Source organism: Parasteatoda tepidariorum, chromosome 7 (genome assembly GCF_043381705.1).
Source record: "Parasteatoda tepidariorum isolate YZ-2023 chromosome 7, CAS_Ptep_4.0, whole genome shotgun sequence".
NCBI lineage: Eukaryota > Metazoa > Arthropoda > Arachnida > Araneae > Theridiidae > Parasteatoda > Parasteatoda tepidariorum.
Window position 1 is genome coordinate 70,270,564 of NC_092210.1, and position 13,754 is coordinate 70,284,317.

The following is a 13,754-nucleotide window of genomic DNA, read 5'->3' on the forward strand; positions in this document are numbered from 1 at the left end:
GAAGCTGGAATAGGCAAACTAGATTGGAGAGCTCGTATCTCACTTTCAAAGAATTTTGCTTGAGTAAGTTTTACTAGTATATCTTCAGAATTTCGGAGCTCTTCTGCAGTCAAAGTGTCCATATTCGGCTTAACTTTCTTTAAACAGTTCAAATATCGCACTACCCACGCCATGATTCTTACAACTTTTTCGAGGTTGCTAAAGGTAGCGATATTTATCAACTCAAGTTCTTCACCATCTACACATTTCATAACGGTGATTTCATTTTTACGATACTCAATTTGTTCATCACTTTCTTTGAAGAGTTTCAATTCTGGCCACATTTCGGTCGGAAGGGACAACCAAGGTGGCCCCTTCCACCAAATGTCGGATTTCTTCCAATGTACCCATGGAAGCACCTCTACTAATAAGATCGGCAGGATTGTCAATTCCGGGGCAGTGGAACCAGTCTTTAGGTTGAGTAATCTCTTGAATTTCTTCCAATCGGTTACGCACAAATTGTTTAAAACGAATAGCAGGAGTTTTTATCCAACAACACACAATAGAGGAATCGCACCAAAAGAAACTGTCACACGGAATTTTTATGGCTCTGGTAATAGTTCGAAATAATCTAGCAGAGAGGAGGGCACCTAATAGCTCAAGTCGTGGTAATGCAATCATTTTGAGGGGCGCAATTCTACTTTTAGCTGAAACAAAACATGTAGAAATATGCCCATCACTAGTTTCTGATCTGATATAGGCAACTGTACCATAACCCTTTAAGTTTTCCCTCAGAGAAGATATGTAACTGTGAACTTATAATTTCTTTGTTACCTGCTTCGAAAAAATAATAACGCGGTATTTTCAAATCATTAAGTTCACCGAATTGTTTACATATTTCGCGCCACTGATTTTCCATATCAAAGGGTAGCTCTTGATCCCACTCCAATCCGCTTATCCAAATGCTTTGAACTAGAGATTTTAGAAGCATTGTAAAGGGTCCCAAAAATCCTACTGGATCAAAAATACGGCCTATGATTTTCAAAATAAATCGTTTTGTTATTTGCCCTGTGTCTATCAATTTTAACAGATATTTGAACTCAAAGTAAAATACATCTTTTTCTGGATCCCAACAAACTCCCAAAACTTTAAATGGAAAGCCTGATTGACCTAACGATTCCTTTTCATTCTGAACATCTATACCTGCATTCTTCCATAATTCACGTAATTTTTTATCATTTGTTTGAAGCTTTCTCAATACCATGCCCGCATCCCGAAATATTTCAACACAATCAGAACTTATTTGAAATGCTGTATCTGTACTGCCACTTCCCCCTATGACGTCATCGACATGTACCCTTTCATTTAGTAATTCATACGCAAGAGGCGTTGATTTTGCAAACTTTTTAATATGCTCTTTAATAGTAGCCGCTAAGAGAAAAGGGCTACAGTTGATACCAAATAGTACGCGGCAAAATCTATAAATTACTGTAGACGAATCATTATCGGGGTCATCTGACCAAAGAAATCTTGTGACATCTCGATCTTCTACATTAATCCCTATTTGTAAGAAAGCTTGTTGAACGTCCCCTATAAAAGCAATCTTGTTTTCCCGAAACGCTAGCATAAGTTCATATATATCTGGGTATAAATTTGGCCCAATATACAAACAATCGTAAAGAGACAATTCATTTTTTTTATGCGCGGAACCGTCAAATACAATCCTTAATTTGCTAGTTAGTTTATCGTTTCTTATAACCGCCCTATGAGGTAAATAACATTGTTTATAATTTTGGGGATCTGTGTTTTTAACTTTCTCAATTATCCTTTCATTTTCGTAAGTTTTTATAACTTTTTTATATTCTTCAAACAAGGATTTATCATTTTTAAATCTCCCTTTTAATTTGTCAAACCTCTCTGAAGTCAGCTCAAAGTTATCATTTAACAAATGTTTTGTATTTGGTCTCCAGAGAAGTCGTACACTATACCTATTATTTTCAAAATGCAAATCAGAATTAAAACCTTTTAACAATTCACTTTTATTATCAACATTTTCTTCATTCATAGTATTTATTCCTAATCCTTCAAGGTTCCAAAACAAAGAATAATCAACATCAGATATTATATTATTGTTTACAATCCTACTTAATTGGCAATTATTCATGAATCTCCCTTGAACCACAAAACCAAATAAACTATCGGTTGCAACGAGCCCTTTTCCCAGCCTCAAAGACGTATCAGAAATTACGTCATGCAGGAAATCGGCGCCGATCAAAATGTCNGGTTCCAAAACAAAGAATAATCAACATCAGATATTATAGTATTGTTTACAATCCTACTTAATTGGCAATTATTCATGAATCTCCCTTGAACCACAAAACCAAATAAACTATCGGTTGCAACGAGCCCTTTTCCCAGCCTCAAAGACGTATCAAAGATTACGTCATGTAGGAAATCGGCGCCGATCAAAATGTCTATATCAGCAATTTCTCCGGTATCCGAAAGAAAAATATTATTTTTCCTTGCTAATTGTTTAATTTTCTCTTGGGGTGCAGCTATTTTCCCACACGTTATTTTTTCTACTACAAATGCTTTTTATCGTTTTTGTGCTGAAGATTCACTTTCACTAAATCATAAGAACACCCCTTGGAAATTTTTTCTCCAAAACCGAAAACATGCAACCGTTCAGTTTTAATGGTCCTGAGGTTCAACTCATTACAAATATCCCGTTTCAAAAAACTGCGATGGCTACCAGAGTCAAATAAAATTCTAACGAACTTCTTTACATTACCATAAATCAAATACGCTAAAGAAGTCTGTAAATAGATCATTTCATTTTGTTTTCGTTTCGAAACACATGAAGCGGTAACGGATGCCAAAGTATCGTTTTTCTCTTTCGACTCATTATTTATTGCTGATTTATCACAAATTAATTCGCTATGCTGTTTCTTACATAATGTGCAAATACATTTATTCCAACATTTTTTAGATGTGTGATATTTCTTTAAGCACCGGAAACAGCGAAATTGATCTTTTAGCATTTGTTTTTTTTCTTCGATGGTCAGAGAACAATCTTTCGATTCGTGATTTTTGGAATTACAAAACAAACAAAATATGTTGTTAGATGCCGAAACTAATGCTGAGGAAGATGAGAACTTTCGATTATAATTATGTTTACTATGGCTCTCCGACCGTTGCTGTGTTTCAAAATGAACACTTTGTTTTTTAGAACTATTAGACAACACATGTGAGGCTTCTCTACATTCTACCTCTTTTCTAATAAATGAAATTAGTTCATCAATGTCAAAATCTACACTTGATTTTCTATTTTTATTATAATCTAAATTTAAATCCTCTGGTAGCTTTTGTAAAATAACAGGACAGAGTAAATTACCATAACTACCTTTTGTTACATTCATTGATTGCAAACTGCGAATGTGGATTTCACATTCGTCATAGAACTTACGTAGAGCTTTAATATCATATGAATTTCTTACAGAATTAATTGATAAAAGTTTATTCATATGACTACTAATAATTAAATCTTGCCTACCAAATCTTTCGGTAAGCAACTTAATAGAAGAATCATAATTACTTTCAGTTAATGAGAATCCAGAAATTGCACTCAAAGCAACTCCCCCTAAATACATCTTAAGATAATTAAATTTATCAATTTTTTTAAGACTCTCATTACTATGTATAGCTATGTTATAGCTATTCCAGAAACTGTGCCACTCACAAGCATCACCAAAAAATTTGTTTATCTCCAATTTAGGTAATTTAACGTTAGCAACGTGCGAGATATTTCCATAAGTTATATTTTCTTGTAAATTATTGTTACCACTATTAATCGTTACTTCCTGTCTTGTAGTCTGGCATTTCAGTAAATATCTTTCAATTTTGCCTTTATAAGCCACTACTCGATCTTGATACTCTTGACTTTGTATGATTTCACTCTCTAATTCATCGCTTTTATCAAAATAATTTTCAATTTTCAAATCAAGATCCTTTAAAGTTTCGTTTTTTTCAATTAACTGATTTAGTGAATCATACAAATCAGGATAATCAGGAAGTGTTTCTAATAACGATTTATCAATTTTATTTATTAATTTTGTAATCAGCTGTCTGATTACAGCTCTTTTGAACTTTAATTTTTCAAAATCATCCATTATAAACAGCTCGCACGTTACTATAACAAACACAATACAATTAATACAATAAAATATCAAAATGAATTACCAACTTAAGGGAGACCAAAACAAAACAAATGTTAACTTACATTTCATGCAGGTGGCCTAATTGTCGGCCGGTGTAGCACCATGATTCGAATTCAACAATAATTACACAAATTGTAATAACAAAAAAGGATTTTATTTCATTGTGGTTCAGTGGCTAAATCCAAACTGAAACTTAAGAAGGGCAGAAAAAAATAATAAAAAAATTGTTTGCGCTCAGCGCCATCTGTTATTATAATGCCTCAATCAATATTATAAATTCTCAAAACGAATCCATTAACTATCGAATCCTCTTAGACTCGGGATCTGAGAAAAACTTTATTACTCGCGAATGTGTCAGCAAGTTAAAATTAAAAATAAATCCCGCTCAAATATCTATTTCTTGTTTAGGAAGTTGTAATACTTCGAGTAATGGTCAAGTAGATTTATTACTTTCGCCTAATTTTAATGATAATTTAAGATTCTCAACATCCGCATATGTTATTGATAAAATTTGCGGAAAAATACCGAACTCTTCCATACCAATTGATTTGTCTAGAAAATATCAAGATCTCGTTCTAGCTGACCCATATTTTTGAAAATCAGGAGATATTGATATTCTATGCGGTGTGAATGTATTATTTACATTAATTAACGGAGAAGTAATAAAACGCGATGAAAATCTCCCTTTCACAGTATGCTCTAAACTAGGCTGGATAATTTCCGGAGCAACTACTTTTGAATGCACTAAAACCAAACAATTTTCAGTAAATAATTTTAATATTAGTACTAATGACCAAAATTTAAATAGCAAAAATGAGCACTATTTTATCCCGCATCATCATGTAATTAATGATTCTAGTCCAACCACAAAATTGAGGGTTGTTTTTAACGCTAGCGCAGAAACTACATCAGGTTTATCACTGAATGAAACACTAATAAATGGTCCTGAAGTACAAGGCGATCTTTTCGCTATTCTTCAAAGGTTTAGATGGTACAATATCGCGATAATGTAAATTTATAAATTTTTCTTCTTTTTGTTTTCTACTTACAACTGTAAGCCTCATGCTATACTTTGTGGTGCATGAGGAGTTTTAAGTCGTTTAAATAAAAAAAAAATAAAAAAATAAAAAAATATCGCGATAACATGTGATTTGCAAAAAATGTATCTACAAATAGAGATTCATAGTGAAGATCGTAATTTTCAAAAAATTCTATGGAGAGATGATCCTATGAAACCAGTTAGGGAATATCGCTTGTGTGCCATAACACATGGTACCGCGCCGGCCAGTTATTTGGCAACGCGAGTTTTAAAACAATTAGTCATCGATGAAGGATTGGACTTTCCTAAAGCAGCTAATTCAGTCTTACATAATTTTTACATAGATGACGGCTTGTTTGGAGCAGAAAGTGCTGACGAAGCCGTTGCATTAAAAAATGTACTTAGTGAGTTGTTGAGAAAAGGAAAATTTGAGCTTCACAAATGGTTTACCAATAGTCTTTCTGTTTTGAATTTTTTAAGTCAATCTAAAAGTATTGACAATGCATCATGTAGGACTGCTGACTCTAAATTTATTAAGGTGCTGGGGCTGAGATCGGACCCAAAACAGGATGAGTTTACCTACAACATTTCCTTTTGTGATGATTTTAAGGATGAAAATCCTACAATAAGGTCCATCCTGTCATGTGTGTCAAAAATCTTTGATCCACTGGGATGGTTATCCTCTATTATCATAACGGCAAAAATTCTGATTCAGGAATTATGGAAGCATCAGTTGGCTTGGGATGATCCAGTGCCCCAGGATATTAAAGAGAAATGGATTAAATATCGAGTAGATATTTCCCAAGTTACGTTAACTGTACCTAGAACAGTTCTTCTGTACTCCCCATCAGGATTTGAACTTTATTGTTTCTGTGATGCGTCGGAAAAGGCATACGCTGCAGTTATACTCGTATACTTGAAATCATCTACCATAACCACTACACAGATTAGTGTACTTACATCCAAAACACGCGTCGCTCCATTGAAAACAATATCAATACCGCGCCTTGATCTTTGTTCAGCCGTTTTATTAGTGCACCTTTTACAAACGGTCCTCAAGTCCTTGACTTTTCAAATTGACGCAGTACGCGCTTTCATAGACTCAACTATAGTTCTTGCTTGGTTGAAATCTGAGCCATCACGTTGGCAAATTTTTGTTGCCAATCGTGTTTCCGAAATTCAGTCTATTCTTCCAGTTCAACATTGGAATCATATCAGCTCTGGTCAAAACCCTGCTGATTGCGCTAGTAGAGGACTTCCACCAAATGAACTAGTTAATTTTGATTTATGGTGGTCAGGTCCGCAATGGATGAATAGTGGCGACATATCTCATTTGGAGGAAATCTCTCTCTCAACAGACGCTCTCAAAGAAGAAAGCAAAAAGACATCGTGTTTGATTGAAACAACTCCTATTGACTTTCCGATCATTTACAATGTTTCATCATATGTTAAGTTAAAAAGAATTATAGCTTGGTGTCTCTGCTTCATAATGAACTGTAAATCTCCGAACAATCGCATAAATGGTTATTTAACTAGTAGTGAGATAAAACTAGCTAGAAACGTTTTGGTCAAAATAGTCCAAAAACAAGAATTTCTACGCGAATATCACCAGCTAAAAAATAGCAAACCAATTTCTTAGAGTAGTAAGATCCTCTCCTTGAATCCGTTTTTGGATGAAAATGGCCTTATCCGTGTTGGCGGTAGGTTAGAAAATACACAATTATCGAATGAAAGAAAACATCTTATTCTCCTTCCGAAAAATGATCACTTAACTAATCTAATTATAATTCACTAGCATGAATCCTTCTTGCATCCTGGAACACTTTTACTATTATCAGTTATTCGCAAAGAATTTTGGATAGTAAATGCTAGATCAGTTATAAAAAAGCAAATCTGGAAATGCATAAAATGCTTTCGATTAAAAGAAAAAACCGCGACACAGATAATGGCTCAATTACCACCTTCAAGAGTAACGCCTTCTGGAGTATTTTCCAAGACTGGTCTGGATTATGCAAGTCCATTTCTTGTAAAACCGTGATCTGGACGTGGAGTCAGATCAGTTAAAATGTACATTTGTATTTTTGTGTGTTTCGCGACAAAAGCGGTGCGCATCGAAGTTGTTGGAAATTTATCTGCTGAATCATTTATTGCAGCTTTAAAAAGATTTGTTGCGCGAAGAGGAAAACCAAATTAATTATTTTCAGACTGTGGTTCAAATTTTGTTACTGCAAATAAGGAAATTAATCGAGTGGTTAAATATCTTCAAAAAGAAGAATCCATCCATCAGTATTTTGCCGATGAACAAATTAAATGGCACTTTAATTCACCTTCAGCTCCTCACTTTGGAGGAAATTGAGAAGCTGCTGTTAAATCCGCAAAATCGCATTTGAAAAGAACAATAGGTGATCATAAATTGACCCTTGAAGAGTTTTAACTCTTACTGCGCAAATTGAATCCTGGTTGAACTCTTGTCCTTTGTGCCCTGTGTCGGACGGTCCCGCTGAACTTCCAGCACTTACCCCAGGACATTTCCTTGTGCGAACCGCTCTTTCTTCTATACCAGAAGAGAACCTTCTAACGAAAACATACCCCCATTAAAACGTTGGCAGTTGACTCAAAAACTTTTCCAGAATTTTTGGAAAAGATGTGTTAACGAGTATATTTCCAGCTTAGAGAAGCGCCCCAAGTGGTTGCGAGTACAGTCTAATTTGAAAATTAACGATTTAGTTCTCATTAAAGAGGACAATATTCCACCTTTGAAGTGAAAATTAGGGCGTATACAAGAAGTTTTTCCTAGTGCAGACGCTAAGGTCAGTGTCAAAACTGAGACTGAAACTTATAAAAGACCCTTTCACAAACTGTCAGTTTTACCTATTGACTGATTAACTCTCTTTATTTTAGACTTCTCTTTTTGCTTTGCGTTAGTTATCCGGTTTATACCAAGGAATCTATACATCTGTTTATGATATATATTAATTTCATGTATGTTGCATTAGTTTTTTAAAACTATTCTTTTTATTAGATGTGTATAGTTGAATTTTGGTTTTTGTTAATTTATGTGTAAATTTTGAAACTATGTTTCAAAGTGGCCCGGTATGTTGAAGCCGGTATGTATGCAGTAATAGTAGCACCACCTACATTAATTAGAAAAAAGTTACTTCCTTGTTGGATTTCATTGCGTCTTGAGAAAGACCAATGCGCTGTTCTTAATAAACGCATATTAATAATTAATCCGCTATTCATTATTTTTGTTGTTGTTTTTCTAAAATCAGATCGACATTATCTTTATGAGTTCGTAATACGAACCACGCAAACCCGCAAACGCAATCAAATACAAAATATTAACAATATATATATATATAACAAGGGGCTGCGTGAATGATGCGACAAATTTTTTGGGGAGTTAGAGCCATCATCCGGATAAAAATTTAATCAAAACCAGTTTAGGCGAGAATGTCGTCTCATACACGGTTAGTGGCGCTTCCCTTCTCTGACCTATTCAGAAGGACACGAAGAAAAAGTTCATTATAGAGAAATGCCCCTAGTGGGGTAAGACGGCATCTCAGGGCAGAGGTTCCTCTGCAATTTTAATCTTGATGATTCGCCTTAACTACTACCCTAATTAATTCAATACTACCCTAGAAGTGTTTCGCAGCATTTGTGTGACAACCTATTATATATACGTTTTTAAATTTGAAAATTTCAAATGAAAATGGATTAAAACTGTAGAAAGAGAAACCTACAGCAAATTAGAAATAAGTGATATGAAAGTATCTAAGATCATTTAAAAATCTTATGCTACAGAAAACAAAATAATAAATTTTCCCTACTGTAACTCATGATTGAACGCTTAGGAAATTTAACGTCAAGCAAATTATAAATGTATTAAAAAAACTGTGATTAATAAATAAATTTAGTAAAGAAAATTTATACATTCGTTTCTAAATTACAATGCAATCTTTATATCTAGAAGATAGTCTTTGTTGCTTAGTTCTTTGAAATACAAGAAAAAAATTTGAGACATGAAACGCTATGATTATTTTGATTTTACTTTTTGTAGGTTGATTTTTAATTAATTCAATGTAAAAAATATTATTTAAACAACGTATAAATATTTTCTTTTACATTCGAACTTTTTAAGAACGTATTTTTGTAACTTACTTAAGAATTTATTTTAGAATTTATGTAAGAATCATTTATGTGACTTATTAAAAATTTACCCGAAAAAATGCTTCGCTTCTCAATTTTTGAAATATCTATCATTTAAAGGAATCTATAGCAAACAAAAATTGTTGATGATAATTAAAGAAAAAATTTTTGCTTAAATCATGCATGCACTATTTATTTTTAAAAATATTTCAACGGATGCAGGATTTTCTCTGTAAAAAACTAATATTCAAAACAAAATTAATTTAGTAAGCTCTCGAAATTGCAAAAGATCAAACACTCTGTGCCATGCTATCACTAAATTTATTCTTTGAAGTATTAAGACTCTATTTTGAGGAACAATTTTGAAACTCCGTACACTACTTTTGATGTCAAAACTGCTTTGATATCTAACTTGCTAACGTTGCTTGCAGAGAACTTCATATTTTTTTATTTGTATTTCTATATACAATTTATACAAAAATCTTAAATTAAAATAAACTAATGCTTCTAAAAAGATACAGAAAAAAATTGTGGATCGAAGCTTCATTTAAATTTTACAGACAAATGTTTTCACTGGAAAAAAAGGATGGTCAAAACTATCAGTATTTGGTGAAAATTTACAGTGTTTCTGGTTCTATGAGAACATCAAGAAACTCGGTATTTTTTTACCGAATAACTTTCATAATGATTTTGGACAAATTAGTAATAAAGTACGTGTTGAAATTTGATAGTTGAAGCCAAAATTTTTCTATTTTTTTAAAGATATCTCAGAATGTGGCATAAAAACTATTTATTCGGTAAAGTTTGCTTTTCAGATTTGTATTTTTTTTTACTAATTGTGTAGTAATAAGAATTAAAATTTTGAAAACCAGACAGGTAACCGTTATCATATAAACAGAAAAATTAGGTTTATTTACCAGATCTATGGGGTTTTTTTTCGCTAGAAATGTCTTTACCCCATAGTGTGGTAATTTTACCAGAGTTTTGTTTGCCGTTAAGAACTCTAAGTAATTTCGTCAGTTTGAGATTTTTCTCAATTTTTCGCTAATGAATATAAATGCTCTAAAGTTAGAAGTGATGCATATACTCTTAATACTCTTAATCTATGTATCTCCCTTCCTATTACAAATACGAAATACATTTATTAAGTGAATGATTCAGAAACAGATAAATAAACGCTAAGCATATGTTTTGTATTTTATATTAAATTGTCAATATTGCGAAAAATATTTGGGTTCAATGGTTTTGACACTTAAAATCACTATTAATATATATGTCACGGCGAAAGACCGAAATCGGTGGTTGTTGACTTTCACCGGTGAATGTCGACAAACACCAAATCGGTGAAAGATCGAATATTTCATTACATTCTTGTACATTCGGACCCTCACTGGATTATGTCGACAATCACAGATATGCTTTGGAGAATGTGCGAAGTATTTATTACATTCGATTTGATATGAATTTATTCGTGGATATAATTACATTTATTCGATATTTTAACCCTACACTGATGTTTTTTTAAGGTTAAGTGCCACTGCCCGGTATACATTTGCCGGTATACCCTACACTGATGTTTTAAGGTTAAGTACCACTACCCGGTATACCCTACACTGATGTTTTCTTAAGGTTAAGTGCCACTGCCCGGTATACATTTGCTCGGTATACTCTACACTGATGTTTTTTAAGATCAAGTGCCATTGCCCGGTACGTATTTGTACGATATTCCAAACACTGATGTTTCTTCTAATCTATCGTCCGCGAGTATTAAAATATAGAATAAATATAAATATACCAAATAAATATAATAATATTAACAAATAAATGAATATAAAATTGGATATAACAAATATTTCGGACATTCACCAAAGCGACTATGTGGTTGTTGACATTCACCGGTGAGAGTCAAAAATAAAGATATTTAGCAAATATTTCGGACATACACCAAGCGACTACGTGAATGTTGACATTCACCGGAGAATGTCGATATTCTCCAGATTTCGGTGTTTCACCGTAACATATACAAATAATAAAAGTACAGAACGAAAAAACGGACCACCCTAATTAACTTTTGATTGCATGATTGGATCTTCACGTTCTAAGATTCAATCATCATGGTTCAAGGGGGTGACCTCAAATATACTAATTAATTAGAGAAGAGGATATTTCAGGTTACGCAATTAGTCACAAAAACTTACTTTCTCTGAAAAAACACACCTCTTTCAACGGATTCAAAATCTGAATCCGTCTAAACAAATGTATGTTTATTCAGAGAAAGTATGTTTTTGTATCTTATTTTGTAACTTAAAATATCGTATGCACTAATTAGCTACCGTATTCGCCCCTTCGAAACATTAAAATTGAGACCTAGAACGTAAAGATCCAATCTTCGCATCAAAAGTTATTCAGGGTGGTCCATTTTTTTTATTTTGCGCTCTGTACATAAAAAATATAAAGGAAAACTGAACAAAAAATTCTCTAGAATTGGAGAAATAGACTTTATTCCTAAAGGGCATGATTTAAGGATACAATAAAGCGTAAAAAAAATGAGATAAAATTCTCTTTCCTTATGCTTCCTTTGGGCTTTTCCTTTTCCTGTCTCTCTCTACACATTTTGTGCTGTTAACAGTAAATATATAACAATATATTTTTTTGCAACAGATGGGTTATTTCAAATATATATAACTTCTGTTTTTATCTAAACTTGTAGAAGCAAGTTTAAGAGATAAAGAACTGAAAATGCTTTTTTAAACCAGCATCAATAAGCTTACTTGTTTGATTTCAATATGAGAAATGAATTAAGAATAAAACAATGCCTAAAAAAACTAGATATTAAATAATATTTTAATCACGCATAGTAAATATGGTATTTTTTTTTATTACCGGAAAGCTCTACCCGTTTATAAAAGCTTTTTATGACTTTAAACTCCCTCTCGAATATACACTAGGGATTGGATTAAGGTCAGATTACATTTCGGATCAGGTTTTCTCCATGCTTATTGGCTGAGAAATCAGTAGGGACGATTTAATCTTGAAGCGTAGAATTTAAACAGCGTGAACAGTTTAAGTATAGGTAATATCGAAAAGTAATATCTAAAAATGAAATTTATTAAACGACACTAGTAACGATCAAATAAGATTAGACTTGGTTCTGATAAATTTTAAGGATGACAATTGCATATGAAAATGTTTCATTTGTTAGTATCTTTAATTTAAATGCTCCGTTCAGTATGAATTTCTGAAAAAATAAAGTAAATATTCATAAAGTATATGAGTGTTTATTATGCTGAAAATTCAAAATACTGTGGAGATTTTGGGCAGCATCACGTAGTTATAATTAAAACAAATAAAGGAATTTTACTCGTCTTAAATTTGAACAAAGAATATTTTATTTACAATATAATAACTAATTAATTACAATTAAACCCTTTTAGCATTAGCATTTACAATTAAATCAACTTAGCGCTATAACATTAGTGCTTAAATTGTTTTAGAATAGGTGGAGAGAGAGACTTACTAAGTTTATACATGGTTTACTTCCGGTATCTGCCTAGAGTAGACTCACTATAATTACTCTCCTAACCCTTTCCTTCGGCTGCTTTTAAATCATTATTTTTGGAGTGATAAAAAGTAACAAATTTGTGGAAAGTTTCAGATAATGAGTACAAAAGTTACTGATGTTTTCGATTTAGTCCCATGGTTAATCCTATGATGGGGGTGACATTGTAAGATGTGAACCTAATTGCTTATTTGAATTACTCTATTCGTATTCAAGTTACTATTTGCCGATGGAGATTTCCCACGTTAGTTTTATTTGACTTTGAGATGTTCTAGAAATCTAATTTCAGCCCTTTCTCGCAATTCTAATTTTGAGTGACGTTAAGCGTCATAATATTGTGAAATTGTCAATGAAGCTTGTGTAACATGCATGGCATGAGCATCCTTTAATAATTATAATGATGATAATAATAATAATAATAATAATAATATAAGATTTCATAATCGTAAAATCTTAAGAAACTTTTTCCGATTGAATCACTTGGCTACATTAGAGTTCCTTTATCCAAATTATTCACTGAGTTGCATTCAATGAATTGGAAGCAGATATTGTTTAAGAAACAAAATTTACGAATAACATTTTCCTACATAGATGTAACATGGTTTGAGCGACAACTTCTCATTATTGATCAAATCTCAAAATGATCAGTATGTATTGTTGCTTGCTTTAATTAGCCACTTTAAGTATTCAAAGTGTTCGATATAAGCAAAATAATGTTAAATAAATAAATATATTGCAAAGCAATTACTTTTAAAAATATGATAGCTATACTAGACACTTTTGTTTGTAATATTATTTTTATTAGGGGAAT

At 32.5% G+C, this 13,754-nt stretch overlaps 3 protein-coding genes across 3 annotated transcripts in view; 1 reads left to right on the top strand and 2 right to left on the bottom strand.

Moving 5' to 3' along the window:
* Positions 1-288: 288 nt before the first annotated feature.
* On the bottom strand, positions 289-2,143 carry LOC139426107 (uncharacterized). The gene is made up of 2 exons (XM_071183809.1): positions 814-2,143; positions 289-686 (listed from the first exon to the last, which is right to left on the bottom strand). Exons 1-2 carry the CDS (start codon positions 2,141-2,143, stop codon positions 289-291), a joined length of 1,728 nt encoding a protein of 575 aa, XP_071039910.1.
* Positions 2,144-2,561: 418 nt separating this feature from the next.
* Positions 2,562-13,754, bottom strand: part of LOC122274121 (uncharacterized) — a 30,285-nt gene continuing 19,092 nt past the window's right edge. Inside the window, exon 2 of the mRNA XM_071183810.1 lies at positions 2,562-4,494. Coding sequence (XP_071039911.1) covers positions 2,562-4,148 — 1,587 coding nt within the window. The 5' untranslated portion in view covers positions 4,149-4,494. The remainder of the gene's footprint in view (positions 4,495-13,754) is intronic.
* On the top strand, positions 5,357-6,874 carry LOC107450801 (uncharacterized). The gene has a single exon (XM_071183811.1). It carries the CDS (start codon positions 5,357-5,359, stop codon positions 6,872-6,874), a length of 1,518 nt encoding a protein of 505 aa, XP_071039912.1.

Excerpts from the sequence above, each read along its gene's own strand:
- LOC139426107 (XM_071183809.1), bottom strand. The coding sequence starts at position 2,143 with ATGAATAATTGCCAATTAAGTAGGATTGTAAACAATAATATAATATCT. Across the intron at positions 687-813 it reads TTATTATTTTTTCGAAGCAG|CTAAAAGTAGAATTGCGCCC; the intron begins GTAACAAAGAAA and ends GTTTTGTTTCAG.
- LOC107450801 (XM_071183811.1), top strand. The coding sequence starts at position 5,357 with ATGTATCTACAAATAGAGATTCATAGTGAAGATCGTAATTTTCAAAAA.